This window comes from Euleptes europaea, chromosome 21, assembly GCF_029931775.1.
Source record: "Euleptes europaea isolate rEulEur1 chromosome 21, rEulEur1.hap1, whole genome shotgun sequence".
Lineage (NCBI taxonomy): Eukaryota > Metazoa > Chordata > Lepidosauria > Squamata > Sphaerodactylidae > Euleptes > Euleptes europaea.
This window is the reverse complement of record NC_079332.1, coordinates 18,274,243-18,294,483: the sequence shown is the minus strand read 5'-3', so window position 1 is coordinate 18,294,483 and position 20,241 is coordinate 18,274,243. Positions and strand designations below refer to the sequence as shown.

Sequence of the window (20,241 nt, the reverse complement as noted above, 5' to 3'; positions counted from 1 at the left end):
AGCTCTTTCTGTTGGCAGCAGAGGACTCACAATAATGGGTTTAAATTGCGGGCAGAGAGGTGCCAGTTGGATATTAGGAAAAACATTTTTACAGTAAGAGTTGTTCGACAGTGGAATGGGCTGCCTAGGGAGGTGGTGCACTCCCCCTCACTGGCAGTCTTCAAGCAGAGGCTGGACAAACACTTGTCAGGGATGCTGTAGGCCGATCCTGCATTGAGCAGGGGGTTGGACTAGATGGCCTCTATGGCCCCCTTCCAACTCTATGGTTCTGTGAAATCTGCCCACCCAGCACTTGCCCAAGGGTTACTTCAGGGGCCTGTGCGATTCAGACCCTGCCCTGTGGTTTCTCTTTTACTGCCGCTGCTTCTTCTGTTTTTTGGGAGAAGGTCTTTCCGAAGGTGATGCTTTAGGCCAGGGGTCCCCAGCCATTTTGAGCCTACAGGCAACTTTGGAATTCTGACCCAGTGTGGTGGTGGTGGGGGGCAGCCACAAAATAGCTGCCGCAGGAGGTGGAGCCAGACATGAAACGGCTGCCTCAGCTTACCTTCAGTCACACAGTGAAGATCTTTGTGCTATGGCGGCAGCAACATTTAAAAAAAAATCTGCACAGCCAATCAAATCTCCAGTTGCCAATCCGAAGCTGGCCTGGACCTGCCCACTTTCTAAAAACACTTGGCAGGCACCAGGAAAGGTGCCAGCGGGCATCCTAATCCCCACGGGCACCATGTTGGGGACCCCTGCTTTAGGGGAAGAGGCGCGCCTCTGAAGCCCCTGCTAGGAATGCCGGGGTGCTCACCACGTGGCCCTTCAGATGGCAGCCCTTTCTTCTTCCGAATGTGCCTTGAGGTGGCTGCAGCAGATATTAATACAACCGGAAATGGAATCAAGCTGCTGATGGGATTGGCCCCATTAAGGTCTTCTTTAACTCTGGACCTCCTAGGCCCAGATGAAGGACTTCCAGAGGGAACTGGACGATGCCCGTGCCGCCCGAGAAGAGATCTTCACCACTGCCCGGGAGAACGAGAAGAAGGCCAAGAGTCTGGAGGCTGAGCTGATGCAGCTGCAAGAGGTAAGTGAGGCCAGCGGATTTGGGGGGAGCCCAAATGGGAATTTGCTCCCGTGGGAACCTAGGATTCGCCACACCCCCGACCTTTCCACATCAGGAGAGGAGAAGATCCGAAAGGGTTGCCCTGTTACGGGACACACACGGGCCTTCTTGTTCTAATTCTTACCTTCGGAGACCGTATGCGACAAGGTCCATCCAGTGAGCTTCCCCCACAACTATCTTTCCTGGGAAGGGCAGCTGCTTTCTTTTCTTTTCTTTTAAACATGTTTTATTAACAGATACAGATACAATCACAGTCACACATAAACACATAAAGCAAAAAAGAAAAGAAAGAAAAACAGCAAAACTACAGCACTGTTGGTCGAGTGCTTGTTGCAAGTTCTTGTCTGTAAATAAATAAACAAACACACACATGTATATTTTTTATTACAGGTATAAAAGGAGTACAATAACAGAATAGGTGGTTAATACATTTTCAAATGAAAAGAGAAAGGGGTCATTATAACTTTAATTTTTTCCCATAATCTTTGAAATGGTTTAGATGCATGTTGAATTTCTTTCTGGTTTGTGTATGAGATGAAATCATGCCACATTTCATAAAAATCCAATATATTAGCTTTGCCTTTAATAACTCTTAAGTCGATGTGTCAATTTTTCTGCCATGGCTATTTGCCACACTTCAGAATACCCAGACCGTAACGTTAGGAATTCTGCCGTTTTCCAATATCTTGCTATAACCCTCCGGCCAGAGCCATTAACACAAACACGGTTAATCCTTTAGATGTTAGGTTTTGGTTCTGCTCCCCCCATATTGATAGCAGCGCCAATGTGGGTGTGGCATGAAGGGCAGCTGCTTTGTGGGAGGGACCATGGCTGAGGGGTGGGGACCCTTATGCGCCTGCAGAAGGTCTTGGGTCCAGTTAAGGGCGGATAAGGACGGGTGGGTGGGTGTTGGAGTGGGCCCCCTACTTTCATCCCTGGCAGGAGGCCTGCAACTTACCTGTCTTCCAGTCGCTCTGGGAACCCCCTGCCGCCCACAGGCAACATCAGCCAAGGGGCCTTACTCACTTTCCCGAAACCTGGGGCAAAGGCTACATTGGGCGACAGGGCCCGCAAGTGCCTAAGGGGCCTCTCAAGCCACTGAGGGTCACTGATATAAAGGCTTCCCCTGTTCTCTTGGTTAAAATGGTGTAATGTCACTGTGTAGCAGGATTTTGATTCTGTCACAACTTTTCTTGCTGACGAAGCATGTTTTTGTGTAGAAGTCAGCTCTTATCAGGTCCATCTGTTGGTCAACTCTGATTGCATAAGGGGTTCCTTTTATCTTGGACAGTTAATTAAAAGTTAGAAAAATAGCCGCTTACCAAAAAAATAATGATATTAATAGTGTAGACCCGCTATGGACAAGAACCATTCAAAGAATGGAAACGTCCATTTTATAGTAAGATACAGTTTCGGTTAAGCAAGAAAGGGCTACGGATGCTGGGTTGTGAAGGCTTTTGACTTTGTGTGACTGTGTCTATTTGTTTTTAGTTTATGTATACATTTACTGTTGACTGTCCATTTTATTAATAATTTTTTAAAAAATGCATAGAAAAAAGTTATATAAAAAGTTAGAAGAATATTACACTTTATTACCTTTTAATAGAAATTAAAAGTTTCTAGTTTGGCCTTCTAGTCTTGCTTAACACAATAAGCACATAGCAGATGTATTCTTAGGCCTTTTATGCAGGGATATTTCCAACTGCTTAGGGACTTCCTTTTGATTATGCATGCCTTTCTTGACCATCACAGGTCACCTCGCTCTCCCCGTGTGTTTTGCCCCGGTTTTCCCGATGCTGTTTTAGCCAGAATCTGGAAAACACGGGCAAAACGTGTGGGGAGAGCGACTGTTGGGAAAGTTATGCATAATCAAAAGGAAGCCCCAAAGCAGTCAGCAGGCGGGACCCCGGGGAAACGTCCCTGCATAAAAGGTCTTAGATAACCTTAGATCTCATCAACAGGTATGCTAAAAGGTTAAAAAAAATCTTCAAAAAGTAGTCCAGACTCTATTTAAATGCAAAACTATAAAGTCTTATTACAATTGTAAGTATCCATTATTTCCACACATTTCTTTTCTTGTATACTTGTGAATATTGTTTTGTGATGACCGATTTAAGCTGATAAATTGAACTGCAGATGAGCCCTCAACATCTAACAGGCGGACATCCCCTGGAATGCGATGCGGGCTTTTCAAGAGCCCCAGTTCACACATTCGACTGTCTGGTCAGGAGATAGGCATGCGCACAGGAGCTGGCTGGGACCCCAAAGCAAAGCGAGCCCTCTGCTTGAAGGTGGGAGAGGGTCTTCCAGAGCCTCCCTTCTTGCTGTGCTGAATGGGAGCGTCTCTCTCTCTCTCCCTCTCTTTCTCTCTGGTGGCTTCTCTAGGATCTGGCGGCAGCTGAAAGAGCCCGGAAGCAAGCAGAGCAGGAGAAGGAGGATTTGGCCGAAGAGTTGGCAAGCTCGGCCTCTGGAAGGTGAGCTGGCTGGGATGTGGAGCCTGCCAGAAACTGATGCACAGCTCTCAGGTTTCCACTGTTGAGCATTTATTTGGCGCAGTGTCCTCCCTTTGGAGCATCTGGGAAAGTGACATTTGTTTTAGTCCCCTCTTTAGTGTGTGCGAGCATGGCCCAGGCATCATCTCAGGAATCCTTACAACAGCCCCACAAGTTAGGCCCTTTGCACAGCAAAGTGGTTCAAAAAGAAGCTTGGGGTTAAAAGACCACTAGATTCGAGTCCAGCAGCACCTTAGGGAACAATAAGATTTTCAGGGCATGAGTCAGAGCTCCCCTTGTCAGGGACTGTACACTATACTGCTTTGTATCATTCATCCTATCTGTCCCTGTAAGTAGGTTCTATTGGGGGATCGGGGCCCCAGTTCCTGTAAAGGGAACCCCGATCTTTAATTTATCTGCTACCAAATCAGAGGGAATGGATCGTTCCTCTTGAACTATGAGAATTGAGATCACACACACGCACAAAAGAGGCAAGACGCATTTGTCTTGAAGTAAAACAATCTTTACTCTATCTCAGGGTAGGGAAAAAGTCACTGGGATACAAAACAAATAATATCTGTCTACATTCTGTTTCCTATACTTGCCAAAAGCCTTTGGCAAGGCACTAAGCTTACTTACGAGTAGGCACCCTTAGCAAAAGGAGAGCCTCTCTCCATCCTGCCTGTTCAGCAGTCAAGCAAGAAGAAAAGTGATCAACTACTTTCTCTTCTAACAAAGAAATCGAAAGCAGTTGAACATGCAAAGTAGTTGTATACATGACCCTCGGGGCACGACTGCAATGGCCACTACACTGACCAAATGGTCAGTTACAATATTAACCCTTTAACTGTCTGACATGTAACAAAGCTCGCTCTCTAATACCCAACAATCCCCTTTTCGAGGTTTAGTTACATTCAGACATATAAACACAATGCATCACGTAAGTATTCAAACTGTTGTCTAGGCAGTGGCTTCGTCAGGATGTCGGCCACCATCTCTTTACTTTCACAGTACTTCACTACTACGAGACCTCTTTCTTGTTTGTCCTTTACTGAGTCCATTTTGAGTCGAAGAAGTCTCTTCCCTTTCTTAGAGTTCTCGCCATTCAGTAGTGCTATACACGATTGATTGTCCTCAAACATTGTAGCAGGTGTCAGTTCATCTAATCCAAAGTCGCGTAGCAGTTCAATTATCTCTTCCAGCTCCGTACATGCACACTTGGCTGCTATGCATTCTGCTTCAGTTGAAGATGTTGACACAACTTGCTGTTTCTGGCTGGTCCAGGAGATCAGGTTTTCTCCAAAGTAGAACAGATATCCACTTGTAGATTTGCTGTCTGTTCTAGTACCACCCAGACTAGCGTCCATGTATCCTATCAGTTTCAGCTCAGTATTTGGAGTTATCTTCAACTTCAAATCAATAGTTTTCTTTAAGTATTGTGTGAGGTGTTTGATTGCATTCCAATCATGTTCTGCAGGTGTGCTGGTCCTTCTACTTAGGATTCCAACTGCTGCACTTATATCCGGTCTACTAACGTTGCTCAAGTATAGAAGTTTTCCAATAGCTTCTCTGTACTTGTGATTGTTAGGCAATAGTTCACCTCCGTCTAGATCCATATATGAAGGGTCAAGTGGAGTGTTCTTGGTCTTGCACTCCTTCATATTCATGAATTGTAGAAATTCCAGTATCTTGTTCCTTTGATTGATTGAAAATCCATTGTCTTGGTTTCTTTCAATCTCCATTCCAAGATAGTTCTTTACTTCTCCAAGTAGTTTCACTTCTACTGATTCATTCAGTTTGTTTGCAATTTCTTTTGCAGCTTCTTCAGTGTCAGAACAAATCAGAAGATCGTCTACAAAGGCCAAAACAAAGTCCCATCCATCATCTTTCTTCCTTCTGAATAAGCATTTCTCTATATTTCCTTGTTCAAAGCCTTGAGCTTTCAATAATGAGGTTAGTTTGTGGTTCCATGCTCTTGCTGACTGTTTGAGCCCATACAAAGTCTTTTCAAGTTTACAAACTTGATTTTTAGTATCACAGTCCTTTAATCCTGGTGGAAGTTCCATGTATATTTCTTCTGATAAGTCTCCATTCAGGAAAGCTGTTTTGACGTCGAGTTGCAGTACCACTTTATTCCTGGAGGCGGCTATACTCAGCAAAGTCCTTATAGCCGTGTGACTAATCACAGGTGCGTAGGTTTCTGTGTAGTCAGTTCCATACTTCTGGGTAAATCCTTTTGCAACTAGTCTTGCTTTGTATTTGTCAACAGTTCCATCCGAATTTTTCTTGACCTTGAACACCCATCTACATCCCACAGTCCTTTTGTTTGGTGGGAGTTTGGTTAGTTTCCAGGTATTATTCTTCTGCAGTGAGTCTAATTCTTCTTGAATTGCCTTCAGCCATCTCGACCGCTCCCCATCGGGCAACTTTTGCAGTTCGTCCCAACTTGAGGGTTCCACGTGGCTGTCAATTCTAGTGAAAAGACTCAGTTTCTCTGCTGGTATTCCTTTTGTAGTCCTTGTAGATCTCCTTAAGGTCTGAGAGGGTTCCGCTGTTCCATCAGCACCGGGATCAACCCCTTTTGAATCTGCAGTCTCTTGCTGTTCCGCAGGAGCAGGTGGATTGCAATCCCATGCTGTAAATGGAATCTCTATGGTTTCCTCTTCACAAACCTCTGGATCATCAAAGTTATTAATTTGTTGATTATTAATAACATTTCTTTCATCTATATATACTGCATTCAATATTTGTAAATTGTAAGTCTTAATGTCCATTATCCTGTATCCTTTTGAGAAAGGATGGTATCCCACAAGAATTCCAAGTTTTGTAGTAGGATCCATTTTTCCCCTTTTCTCCTTTGGGATGTATGCAAACACACGAGATCCAAATGCTTTCAAGTGTTTCAGACTAGGCTTCCTGCCATTCCATCTTTCATATGGAGTCATGTTGATAGCACTTGAAATTGTCCTGTTGTAAAGGTAAGCTGCTGTATTTACACATTCTCCCCAGCAGGGGTAAGGCAAGCCTGCCTGTAGCATTAAACATCTTGCACTTTCCATCAGAGTTCTGTTAAACCTTTCTGACAACCCATTGTTCCTAGGGGTATATGCAACTGAGGTTGCATGCTCTATTCCTTCAGATTCAAGAATTTCTTTCATTTCTTTATTAATGTACTCACTTCCATTGTCAGTGAACAATAACTGTATACCTCTGTCATGTTTATTCTTCATCAGGGCAACATAAGCTTTAAACTTTTCAGCTACTTCAGTCTTTGATTTCAACAAATACACATATGCAAATCTTGAGGCGCTGTCTATGAAATGCAGAACATATTTTGCCCCTCCTGCTGAAGCCTTGAGTGGGCCAATCAAGTCTGAGTGCACTTCTTCCAAAATTTCTGCCTTAACACTGCTTGGCCTCTGCACGTGCTTAGGCGCTGTTCCCTTTCCTCTGAGACACACTTCACAACGTTCTTTGTCCTTAAAGCATTCCTTAACTGGCATTCCACAATCAATCAGCAGTTGCTTCACTGACTTAAAGTTTTTATGAGCTAGTTTCACGTGCCATTGGTACAAACAGTCCTTGTGGTTACAATCTGCAGCCTTCTGCTCTGTCAATCCTTTATTAAAAGCAACTAGGCACTTTGATTCTTCCTCAACATTATCCTCATTTCCATCAAAATCACTTTCATCAGAATCAACATTGCTCTCAAAATCACTACAAGCATATTCCTCCAATTGACTTGCAACATTCTCCAGGCAATAGTGCGAGCCTACTGATAGCACTGGGTATTCTCTTCCTTTAGAATCAAATAAGCGACATTTGTCTCTTTTTATAGACACTTCAAAGTCTGCATCCACTAATTTATTCACGGACAGTAAATTTTCATCTGAATTAGGCATTAGGAATACGTCTTGTAAGTTCAAATGCATTACATTTCCACAATAGCTTTGAATTGCAATAGAAACTTCTCCTTTCTGAGTGCATAGAAATCTTTCTCCACAAGCCATAACTAATGTTTCATCACAAGGCTCTAGAAAGTCAAAAGCTGATCTCAAGCCAGACACATGTACATCTGCACCACTGTCCAGAACAAATGTATTTACACGCCTTAAATAATCTTTGGTTGAGACTTTATTCGAGACTAGATAAGCCTTTGGGTGACTGTGCCATCTGGGCTTCCCTTGGCTTGTACTTGGGCTCCCTCTTGTGGACGATTGGGGCTGTTGCCTCCCATTTCCATCCCTCTCCCTTTGTGAGGATTTGGCGGGCTTTTCTTCCCGGCGAGAGGGGGGGGGAATTTCTCCCTTTGTTTCACGTCTCTCACATTGAAACGACCTGTGACCATGCCTTCCACACAAGAAGCATCTGATTGTGGATTTGTCATTTACACGCAGTACAGACACTCCACGAGACAATTCCCTCTCTTGGCTCCTGTCTGCTTCAAACTGTTTAAGTGCAGTCACCAGCTTAGTAAGGGTTAAGTCCTCCCTACCCAAAAGATTCCTTTTTTCAGCGTTATATTTAAAATGCAAACTTCCCAGAAATAGTACAAGAAACTCTTCTTCACCGATTTCCCCTCCTACAGCCTTCAACTCTGATTCCAAATCTTGCATTTTCTTAAGGTGTTGCAAGAGGGTCATATCTCCAGACATTTTATTTGCATACAGTCTAGTTTTTAAAATCATTTTCTGGGTTTTTGACACAGTTCCAAATTTCTCATTGAGTGCATTTAGCATTTTCCTGGCGCTATCATTATTCAAAATTATTGCAGTTTCTTCCGGATTAATCGCATTGGAAATCAAATTCATTGCCTGGGCATCTGAAATCTTAAATTTCTTAAGGGCTTCTCTATCTGTGTCAGCTGGCGGGTCTTCATTCAAAACGTGATTCACCCCAATTGCTGTTAAAGCATTTTCCACCATTCTCTTCCATACTGGAAAGGAGGCTTGGGTGATATGGGGGACAGAAACGGATTGGGGTTGTTTTGAATTCATACTTTCCTTATCGTTGCTCATTCCAGCGGCTCAGGGCTGCTTTCTTCCTCACAGGATCCAAGCGTGGCGCGCAGGGTTAAGTTTCCTGCCGTCCTTTGCAGACCAGGCTGCTGGCTCCGTCACAGGAAAAATTCCCTCTGGGCGTTTGTAAATCCTTTCGTCTCCAGTGAAGATCCCAAAAGCAAAAAAAAGGAGTGCGGTGTGATCCTATCTCAATAGCCAAAATAAAAACCAAGCGTACTCAGCTACCACTTATTGGGGGATCGGGGCCCCAGTTCCTGTAAAGGGAACCCCGATCTTTAATTTATCTGCTACCAAATCAGAGGGAATGGATCGTTCCTCTTGAACTATGAGAATTGAGATCACACACACGCACAAAAGAGGCAAGACGCATTTGTCTTGAAGTAAAACAATCTTTACTCTATCTCAGGGTAGGGAAAAAGTCACTGGGATACAAAACAAATAATATCTGTCTACATTCTGTTTCCTATACTTGCCAAAAGCCTTTGGCAAGGCACTAAGCTTACTTACGAGTAGGCACCCTTAGCAAAAGGAGAGCCTCTCTCCATCCTGCCTGTTCAGCAGTCAAGCAAGAAGAAAAGTGATCAACTACTTTCTCTTCTAACAAAGAAATCGAAAGCAGTTGAACATGCAAAGTAGTTGTATACATGACCCTCGGGGCACGACTGCAATGGCCACTACACTGACCAAATGGTCAGTTACAATATTAACCCTTTAACTGTCTGACATGTAACAAAGCTCGCTCTCTAATACCCAACAGGTTCCTACTTGGTTCCAGCGTGGTGTAGTGGTTAAGAGCGGTGGTTTGGAGTGGGGTGCACTCTGATCTGGAGAACCGGGTTTGATTCCCCACTCCTCCACATGAGTGGCGGAGGCTAATTTGGTGAACCAGGTTGGTTTCCCCACTCCTACACATGAAGCCAGCTGGGTGACCTTGGGATAGTCACAGGTCTCTTTGAGCTCTCTCACCTACCTCACAGGGGAGGGGAAGGGAAGGTGATTGTAAGCTGGTTTGATTCTCCCTTAAGTGGTAGAGAAAGTCGGCATATAAAAACCAACTCTTCTTCTTCTGAGTAATTTTTGCATTTGGCAGGTTAATTCTTATGCTTTGCTTCTTCACCTCTGGTTGCACCCGGATTTCTACCAGTCAAATCCTGTTGCCTTGTCTATTGTATGTTCCACCCTGTTGGCTGTGCTGCCTCATTCTGTGTAATCCACCTTGCGCCCCGGCAAGAAAGGCGGGACCACCATAGCGTAAATGAATAGAATGAAGATGAGACGAACTTGTCTGAGGAAGGCCACCGAGAGAGCTCGTGGCAGAGGCAGGATTTGAAGCGGGGGTGGGGGTGGGGGTGGGCCCTCTGAGATACCAGGTGCTGATTCCACACCCATCAGATGCAAAATTAACATCGCACACGTTTTTAGTCACGAACGAGTGTACGATGAGCAACCAGTCCCGGAATGATATAGCCAGGCAGCGATGTAGGGAACTGTCTCTCGCTCGAGGTGCAATGAAGGAAACTGCTTGGCGTTCCTGAGTTAGAAGGGCCGCGGGTTTCAAGTCCCTGACAATGAGGCAACCCACCCCCACCCCCTTATGACCTTCCCCGGTGTTTCTAGGACGAGCCTCCTGGATGAGAAACGGCGCTTGGAGGCCCGGATCTCCCAAATGGAGGAGGAGCTCGAAGAGGAGCAGAGCAACATGGAAGCCATGAGCGACCGCTTCCGGAAGGCCGTGCAGCAGGCAAGCGGAGTAGGGCTGCCAGGTCCCTGTTCACCACCGGCGGGAAGTTTTGGGGGCAGAGCCTGAGGAGGGCGGGGTTTGGGGAGGGGCTCCAATGCCATAGAGTCCAATGGCCAAAGCGGCCATTTTCTCCAGGTGAACTGATCTCTATCAGCTGGAGATCAGTTGTAATAGCAGGAGATCTCCAGCTAGTACCTGGAGGTTGGCTACGCAGGGAGGCTACGGGACACGGGGGTAGGGGAGGTGGACGGCCCGGCCCGTGGGCTGCAGCTCCTGGGGACCGCCCCCGCCTGCGTTCGGCTCACGAGGTGCCCCCTGCCCATGGCGTTGCAGGCAGAGCAGCTGAACAACGAGCTGGCCTCAGAGCGGGCCACGGCCCAGAAGAACGAGAGCGCCCGGCAGCAGCTGGAGAGGCAGAACAAGGAGCTGAGGGGCAAACTGCAGGAGATGGAGGGGGCCGTGAAGTCCAAGTTCAAGGCCACCGTCACGGCCCTGGAAGCCAAAATCGCACAGCTGGAAGAGCAGCTGGAGCAGGAGTCCCGGTACGTGGCCGGGGGCGGGGGCAGAGAGGGGGTGGGGTTCTCAGTGGGCGTCCCCCTCCCCACGAGGCTGACTCTGGATGAAATCCGTGTGTGTGGAATCCGGTGATCAAAATGATCAAAATGCATTTCGCTTGGCAGCAGCTCCTTGCAGGGTGTCCCCTTTCAGGAGGGCCCAGTGGATCTCCCTCCCGCGTCTTGGTCTGCCTTTCCCGCCGCATTGCTTTTGCTCTGGCCAGCCCCCCCACCTTTAAACCTCTCTCTTTCCCCCCTCCTGGCTCCTGACAGGGAAAAACAGGCTGCTGCGAAGACTTTGCGCCAAAAGGACAAGAAGCTCAAGGAGGTTTTGCTCCAGGTGGAGGACGAGAGGAAACAGGCGGAGCAGTACAAAGACCAGGTGACCACTGCAGGCTCCATCCAGCCAATGGCATGGGAGGGGGAGGGGCTAACCTGGTGGGAAGGGGTGGGGCTTAAAGGGTGCCCATGAAGCAATGGTCAGAGTTTTATCCCATGGGAACGAGCGAACAAGCTGTGATCTGGGAAAGACCCAGGTTCAGGTGTCGTATCCACTGCAAACTGGCCAGGTGACCTCAGCCAGTAGTTCAGTCTGAAAATTCTGGGCAGGTGTACATCTGATAATGCTGGCCTACCTTGCAGGGCTGTAGTAAGAATTACAAGATAACAAAAGCACTTTTTGTTTGATAAAACTACATACTACAAAGGGGGCGGGGAGAGGAACCGGATGTGAACAGGATGCAATTCAACAAGGATTCGTGCTGAGTTCAACATCTGGGTAAGAAGAATGAGGGACATGCATACTGGATGGGGGATACACTTCTGGGTAGCAGTGTGTGTGAACAAGAACTTGGGGTATGGGTGGACCATAAGTTAAATATGAGCAGCCAGTGTGATGCAGCGACAAAAAAAGCTAATGCGATCTTGGGGTGCATCTACAGGCATAACATCCAAATCACAGGATGTCATAGCCCCGCTGTACACCACATTGGTGAGGCTGCACCTGGAGTATTATGTGCAGATCTGGAGGCCTCACTTCAAAAAGGATGTGGACAGAATTGAGCGTGTGCAGAGGAGAGCGACAAGGAGGATCGGAGCCTGGAGACCAAGCCCTACAAGGAAAGGCTGAGGGAGTTGGGAATGTTTAGTCTGGAGAAGAGGAGCTTGAAGGGGGGACATGATGGCTCTCTTGAGGTATTGGAAGGGCTGTCACTTAGAGGAGAGCAGGGAGCTGTTCCTGTTGGCAGCAGAGGAGAGGACTCGCAAGAATGGGTTTAAATTGCAGGCAGAAAGGTACCGGCTGGATATTAGGAAAAGGTTTTTTACAGTAAGAGTTACAGTAAGTTTTTTACAGTAAGAGTTGTTCGACAGTGGAATCAGCTACCTGGAGAGGTGGTGAGGCTCCCCCTCGCTGGCAGTCTTCAAGCAGAGGCTTGTCAAGCACTTGTCAGGGTTGCTAGGTTGATCCTGCATTGTGCAGGGGATTGGGCTGGATGGCCCCTTGCAGCTCTATGATTCTATAACCGACCAGTTCTGGGGCCTATGGCAGATTCAGCCCAAGTTGCAGCTTCCCTCCAGTCCCTCTTCTTCGGATTCCTTCCTGAACAGCCTCCCTTGACAATCACATGAACACATAAACACACATAAATGTGAGGCTGCCTTGAATTGAATCAATTCATTGGTCCATCAAGGTCAGTATTGTCTACACAGACTGGCAGCAGCTCTCCAGGGTCTCAGGCAGATAAAGGTCTCTCCTATCACCTCCTGCCTGCTCCTTTTCACTGGAGATGTCGGGGAATGAACCTGGGACTTCTGGATGCCAAGCAGATGCTCTGCCACTGAGCCGCAGCTCCTCCCCTATTCCCCTAGACTGGCATGCTGCATTTCTGTCAGCAGGGCCCCAGGGAGAGGATGGGATCTCCGGTGGGCCTTTGGCTGCTGCCCTAAGAAGAAGATTTGGCTTTTATATGCCGACTTCCTTTACCACTTAAGGCAGAATCCAAGTGGCTTACAATCACCTTCCCTTCCCCACAACAGACACCCTTGTGAGGTAGATGGGGCTGAGAGAGCTCTAAGAGAGCTGTGACTAGCCCAAGGTCGCCCAGTTGGCTTCATGTGGAGGAGCGGGGAAACCAACCCGGCTCACCAGATTAGCGTCTGCCACTCATGTGAAGGAGTTGGGAATCAATCCCGGTTCTCCAGATCAGAGTCCACTGCTCCAAACCCCTGCTCTTAACCACTACACCGCGCAGGCTCTCAGGTCTAAGGTGACTTTCTCCCCCCCCCCCCCGCCCCGCTTCCTGTTTCAGGCCGACAAGGGTAGCGCCCGGGTGAAGCAGCTGAAGCGCCAGCTGGAGGAGGCAGAGGAGGAATCTCAGCGCATCAATGCCAGCCGCCGGAAGCTGCAGAGGGAGCTGGACGAGGCCGCGGAGAGCAACGAGGCCCTGGGCCGGGAGGTGACGGCCCTCAAGAACAAGCTCAGGTGGGCCTGGGGGAGAAGGCCGGGGTGGTGCCGGGGTGGGGGGCCGGGCTGAGCCACAGCAGCTCTCCTCCGCTTAGGATGTGCTTTCTGTGCCGAGGTATCGTGTGGCCCCACCCATTGCCAATGCCTGAGAACCTCTCCTCTGGGGGTTGACCCCCACACTAGCTGAGTCTAAAGAGGTGGTAAAAAAAAAAAGCATAAACGTTAGTCTTTCAAAAGGAAAATCGATGGCCCTCCCAACCTGTGAAGACCTTATTAGGAGAGGAGCAGGGAGGGATGTCAGCATTATCCCCACCCCACCCCCAGGTGCCCCTTTGGGGCATGGGGTTGCTCACCTGGGGGGGGTGAGCTACAGCCTCAACACACGGCAGAGCATTCACAGGACCCAAAGAAATGGGACGGGGGGGGGGGGTCAGGTTCCCTGTGCAGTCAGAACGTACCTGCAGCATTCCGAATTCCCAAGGGAACTCGTCCCGGGGTCAGGCAAGAGATGGTGCTGCTCTCTCCATCTCAGACAAGGGCAGGCCCCTTCGGGGTGAGCCTCTTGCTGTGGCAACCCTGCATGCCAGGCCCGGCCCACTCTCTGGGCAGGATCCCCTTCTCCCCCCCTCCCCACACCCCTCTGATCTGCATCTGCCAGGGGAGAGAGACTGAGCTCCGTCCTGCTTCTCCTCCCCCAGGCCTGACCTCTGCAGGCAGAGACAGGGCAGGTTGGGCTACCATCCCACGGGGGGTTTGGGGGGGAGAGAGACAAGCAGAATGCAGTGGCTGTGGACCCCCCCCATTCTGTTATTTAGATAATCTCCCAGGAAACCGTGGCTAACTGTGCTGGGCCCGCTCATTTCTCTTCCAGGGGAAACCCGGAACCCCCGCAGTGACTGAACAGGTATCCGGCCTTCAATGGCGCCATTGGCTTTTGCTTCTTTCATTTTTTTTCTCCCCCCAATAAATCCTTGTCAGATTTCTGCAAACTGTGAAGGCTTGGATATCTACGTGTCAGTGTCTTGAACCAAAAGAGACAAATATTACAGAGGTTTTTTCCCCCCATTAGGCGCTCATTTACCCTCTCCTTCCTTCCTTTCCTCCTCTCTGTTCCAGAACATACACTTCCAAATTTTGTATTCTCACTTTTTATAACCACTCCTAGCAACGCCAGTGATTTTTGCTTAGGGAATCTGATAACATATTCTTACAACCCATGTGAGTCAGGAGAAAAATACCCCACGTGGTCAGCCTTGTACAGTATTTATTTTATTTCACTTTATTTATACCCCAATTTTCTTTCCAATTGGGACCCAAAGCAGCTGGCAACATTCTCCACTTCTCCATTTTATCCTCACAACAACCCTGTGAGGTTGATTAGGCTAAGGGTGTGTGATTGGCCCCAAGATCGCCCAGCAAGCTTCCAGGGTAGAGCAGGAATTTGATCTTGGGTCTCCCTGATCCTAGTCCAACACCATAGAATCATAGTTGGAAGGGACCACCAGGGTCATCTAGTCCAACCCTCTGCACAATGGAGGAAATTTACAACTACCCTCTCCCCACACCCTGCCAGTGACCCCTATTCCATGCCCAGAAGATGGCCAAGATGCCCTCCCTCTCATCATCTGCTTAAGGTCATAGAATCAGCATTGCTGTCAGATGGCCATCTAGCCTCTGCTTTAAAACTTCTAGGGGAGGTTTAGGCTCGAGGGCCATCTGACAACAATACTGATTCTATGACCTTAAGCAGATGATGAGAGGGAAGGCATCTTGGTTCAGTACTTGGTTCACACTGGCTCAGTACTGTAGCGATGCAACTAATTGTGTATTATATTCCATCCTGAAGCAATACAGCACATTCTGCCGGCTGGCATCTGCCTCTGCAGGAATGAGCTTGATAGATAAGCAGGATTTGGTGCAAAAAAAATAAATCAATCAATCAAATTTTGCACTGCCACATAAGAACTAGAAAGTTTATTTTAAAAGAGCTGGGCTGTTAAATTCTGTTCAGCTGCAGAAGTTTGGAAAATGGATCTGCACGGGCACGCACACAGCCCACTCTGAAATGTAAAGGTAAAGGTGCAAGCGTCGGGTCATTACTGACCCATGGGGTGATGTCACATCCCGATGTTTTCTAGGTCAGTAAAATGGGTACCCAGCTTGCTTATGGGGTGGTTTGCCAGTGTCTTCCCCTGTCGTCTACACTTTACCCCCAGCAAGCTGGGTACCCATTTTACTGACCTCAGAAGGATGGAAGGCCGAGTCCACCTTGAGCTGGCTACCTGAAACCGACTTCCGTCGGGATCGAACTCAGGTCGTGAGCAGAGCTTTGGACTGCAGTACTGCAGCTTACCCCTCTGCACCACGGGGCTCATCTACTCTGAAACGGGGGCCTGCCTTAGTTCAGCCTGGGCCTTGCTTTGGCATTTCAAGGCACCCCTGTCAGCCATGCAACCCGCCTGGCGAAACAGCGGAGCCGGCCTCATTCTGTAATATTTGTGGCGCCTCTTTTGAGAAACCGCTTGGCTTGACTGTTGCTGCGCCCGTCTCTTTCAAGGGGGGCAGCGAGGCCCGGCCTCTGCCTGCATGGCCTTTTCTCTTCCGGGCGGGGGGCACAAGCGTTCCCACGGACCTCTGTCTTGTTTTCAGTTTAATGTGACCTCCCCCCCCCCCCACGTTGTCCTCTTCTCACCGGCAATTCAGCCTGTCTCACCTGCCTAAGGATGTGAAGGGCAGGGGGCAGGTTAGCCATTCTGGCCCCGGGATGTCTGCAAGTCCTCTGGAAAGGGCACCTCTTCTAACCTGAGGGCAGGCTTTGAATTGCAGCCTGGCCTACCCCCCCCTTCTATTTATTTATTGTAAAACATTACCAGGCTTGTCTTTGCCCCAGGCATCTGGTACCCTATGTAGTTAACATCAATAAAAATGGTACAGAATGTAATTCTTAACACAATGGTGTTAAGAGCTGTCAGAGAAACACCACAAACCCAAAGTCACCCCCAGGGCCAAAGCATCTCCACCTCTTTCCTTCAAGGACAGCCAGTGAGAAGCACCTGACTTTCACACCTTCTGTTTATTTTATTTTTTGTCTTTCCAGGCGTGGGAATGAGCCTGTCTCCTTTGCCCCCTCTCGGCGCTCCGGAGGGGGCCGGAGGGTGGTCGAAAATGCTGCCGAGGGCTCTGAGGAGGAAGCCGAGGGCCGAGACGGGGACTTCAACGGAACAAAAGCCAGTGAATAAAAACGCCACGCTTGCAAAGAAATAAACGCCTGCAGCAGACAGCCCAGAAACTCCAAGCCAGACTAGAGGGGTGCGCGCATGTGTGTGGGGTGCATACTTCAGCACTGTCCACAGCCTCCCTTAGGCCAAAGCCCCCTGACCCCCCCATGGCAATGGAAAGAGCACAGCTGACCTTTTCTCCTAGTGCGCACACCAAACACTTGTGTGACCGCTGCTGCGTGAGGCCTCTCCCCCAGGAGTCGATACAGCGCCATTGTGCTTCGTGGAGGGAGATGTGCCCACCAGGGAGGGCACCTGCCCCCTCCTTTCTCTTGCTGCCCCCTCTACGCCATTCCTAGGTGTTGTGTTTGGATGCTGCACCCCCCCCAACGCCGCTCAGATCACTAGATCAAGTGCCTTCCTTAGCCACTTTAATTCTATGGGGGGGGGGGGAGAGAGGAGGTAAAATATAAGCCAACGGTTTTGGAATTTTTGAATGTGCTTTAAAAACACACTAATAAAAGGTTTATAAAATCACAAGGAATTTGGAATCTGTTTTGGAATCTGTTGGGATTTTTAGCTTTCCAAATGCAGCCTCTTTTCCCAGACAAACAAGCGTAGTTCAAAACAGAGCAAGTAAATGGTTGCAGCCCTATCCTCGACAGCCCCAGGCTAACCTGATTTCACCCTATCTTGGAAGCTAAGTAGGATTCGTCCTGGTTAGTATCTGGATGGGAGACCTCCAAGGAAACCCAGGGTTGCTATTGCAGAGGCAGGCAATAGCAAACCACCTGTGTTTGCCAGCCCTGACCAGGACGGCCCAGGCTAGCCCAACCTTGTCAGATTTCAGAAACTGAGCCAAGTCGACTCTGGTTACTACTTGGGTGGGAGACCACCAAGAAAATCCAGGGTTGCTACGCGGAGGCAAACCCCCTCTGAACGTCTCTTGCCTTGAAAACCCTCCAGGTTGCCATGAGTTGGCTGCGACTTGACAGCACTTTACACCCACGCAAATGGTTGCAACATGCTCTGACTAGATTGGCTACTCCCGAGACTTTTCATGGTGCTCCTTTGGCATTAAACTATAGTTCTGATGTGGCTGATGGAGGGGAGGGGAAAGAAGGGATATCTGAAATGCTAAAATAGTTTGGGATGGCCTTGAGTGTGTGTGGGCACAGTTTAGGACGGGGTGGGGAACCTTTTTTTTGCCAAGGGACATCTTGGACATCATTCGGGGGCCATACAAAATTTATATATATATAATTTATATATATATAAAACAAAAAGTGATCAGCAGTGCAATCTTATGCAGGTCTACTCTAAAGCCTACTCAAGTCCAGTCAGCAGGGCTTACTCATTGGAAAGTGTCAGTAGGTTTGTCCTGCAGATGTCTAGGATCTTAACCTATTGGCAGCCTACCCATTTTGGCCCAGAGAAACTATGAAGTACACTTTTTTTATTGAGAAATTTTACATGCTGCCTGGAACTTGACTTGGATGGCCCAGCCCAGCCTGGTCTCATCAGATCTCAAAAGCTAAGCAAGGTCGTCCCTGGTTAGTACTTGGATAGGAGACCACCAAGGAATACCAGAGTCGTTATGCAGAGAAAGGCAATGGCAACTCACCTCTGTTCATTTCTTGCCCGAGCCAGCAATGCCGTGGATTGAACTTGGAAGGGTCCAGATTGGGGAGGGGCACAGAGTACACAGAGAGAGATGCTGCACATTTGGTAGTCCATCCTGTACCTCGGACTTTCGGCATGCCAAGCAGATGCTCTACCCCAGAGCCACAGCCCCTCTCAAGCAGATGCTCTACCCCAGAGCCACAGCCCCTCTCAAGCAGATGCTCTAACTCTGATCCTCAGCCCCTCTCAAGCAGATGCTTAAACTCTGATCCTCAGCCCCTCTCAAGCAGAGGCTCTACCCCTGAACCACGGCCCCTGCCAAGCAGATGCTCTGCCACTGAGCCACAGCCCCTCTCAAGCAGATGCTCTAACTCTGATCCACATCCCCTCTCAAGTAGATGCTCTGCCACTGAGCCACAAACTCTAAAAAGCACTGACCCCCAGTTCAGGCGCACCAGCCGGGGGATCAAGCGGGGAGGGGCCATGCAGGGGGCTCTTGGCTGCCTTGCGGGAAGCGCGCTGGTCGGGGGTTCAAGCGGGGAGGGTTCGTGCATTGGGCTTTAGGACCACGCTCAGCAGGGAAGTACTGAATGCTTCATATTCACCGAAACACTTTTTAAGCATACCAAAGAAAAGATAAAAAAGAGGCAGACCCAAAGGCTGATAACGGGGCAGCCTGTTAGTATCCTATTACGAACAGAAAATTTTTTAAAAGCCCAAGTCTCCGTGCGTGGCAGGCGTCACCAACCGGGTTTTAAAAACAAAACCGTTTTTAATCAAGCGGTTGCAGTAAGGACAGCGGAAGCAGGAGCGGCAAGGCCTTGCCCAGTCACAAGGAAGGCTGAGGTTGCGGGGAGAAGCGCTGGGTCTCTCCAAGCAGGCTTCTAGCCCTCTTTGTTGTGAGGGGCCGTGGCTCAGTGGCAGAGCATCTGCTTTGCATGCAGGAGGTCCCAGATTCAATCCCCAGCAGCATCTCCAGTTAAAGGAACTAGGCAAGGAGGTGATGGGAAAGACCCTTTTCTGCCGGAGACCCTGGAGAGCGGCTGCCAGTCTGAGTAGGCAATCCTGACTTCGATGGACCAAGGGTTGGATTCAGTATAAGGCAGCTTCATGTGTTCATGTGTGTCCCATTCCCCCTCTCCTCCAGCTGGCCTATCTTCAGGTGCCTGAAGGGACCTGCCTCGCTGCCCCTACAGGGTATCACGGTGCCCCTTCCCACCGCACCTCCCAGCCATCTCCCCCAAGCCCTGGTTCTCTTCCTCCACCATCCTCCGGCCAAACGGACACTGCAAAGTTCCTCTTGTACGTCTGTTACTCTGCTGGATAGGTGGGTGTTTTCCATACCATCCCCCAAAATAAGAATCCAACCCCCACCCCTCACAGTTCCACCAACAACCACAAGTTCTTCTCCTGAACTTCATGCTGTGCTTCCCAAGTTCAATATTTTTGGGATTGCCAAGTAAGAATCTGAGGGAGTTTTACTCACCCGCGCATACACGAAGTGGTGGCACGAAGCCAGTTTTGATTCCAGGGCCTAGAGCCATGTTGGTGAACCCATGGCACGCGTGCCACTTCCGGCACGCCGAGCCCTCTCTGCCGGCACGCGCGGGTAAGTTGAGCAGCTGGGTGGCGGGGGCTTTGAACCGCTCCGTGCTGCCTGCAGGCCTGGCCCCTGGGAAAGGCCATCTGCTGGAGGCCAGGTCATCCGAGCTGGTAGACCGCCAGGTCATCCGGGCTGGTAGACCTGGCCCCCAGGAGAGGGGGGGAGAGAGAGGGAGAGAGGGAGGGGGGGAGAGAGAGAGGGAGGGGGGGGGAGAGAGAGAGAGAGAAGCAAGTGATCCCTGCTCCGGGAGACCAGGTGTTATGAGTTTTTTCTAAACTAAAACCTCAGTATTCAGGTTAAATTGCCGTGTTGGCACTTGGCGATAAATAAGTAGGTTTTGGGTTGCAGTTTGGGCACTCGGTCTCTAAAAGGTTCGCCCTCACTGGCCTAGAGCAAATTTAGCTTGGTCCTGATTCT

At 49.0% G+C, this 20,241-nt stretch overlaps 1 protein-coding gene across 1 annotated transcript in view; it reads left to right on the top strand.

Moving 5' to 3' along the window:
- LOC130492718 (myosin-11) overlaps positions 1-16,619 on the top strand; it is a 79,668-nt gene extending 63,049 nt beyond the window's left edge. The window contains exons 35-41 of the mRNA XM_056866481.1: positions 941-1,069; positions 3,494-3,582; positions 10,239-10,362; positions 10,696-10,904; positions 11,190-11,298; positions 13,226-13,398; positions 16,478-16,619. Coding sequence (XP_056722459.1) covers positions 941-1,069; positions 3,494-3,582; positions 10,239-10,362; positions 10,696-10,904; positions 11,190-11,298; positions 13,226-13,398; positions 16,478-16,619 — 975 coding nt within the window. The remainder of the gene's footprint in view (positions 1-940; positions 1,070-3,493; positions 3,583-10,238; positions 10,363-10,695; positions 10,905-11,189; positions 11,299-13,225; positions 13,399-16,477) is intronic.
- Positions 16,620-20,241: the final 3,622 nt, after the last annotated feature.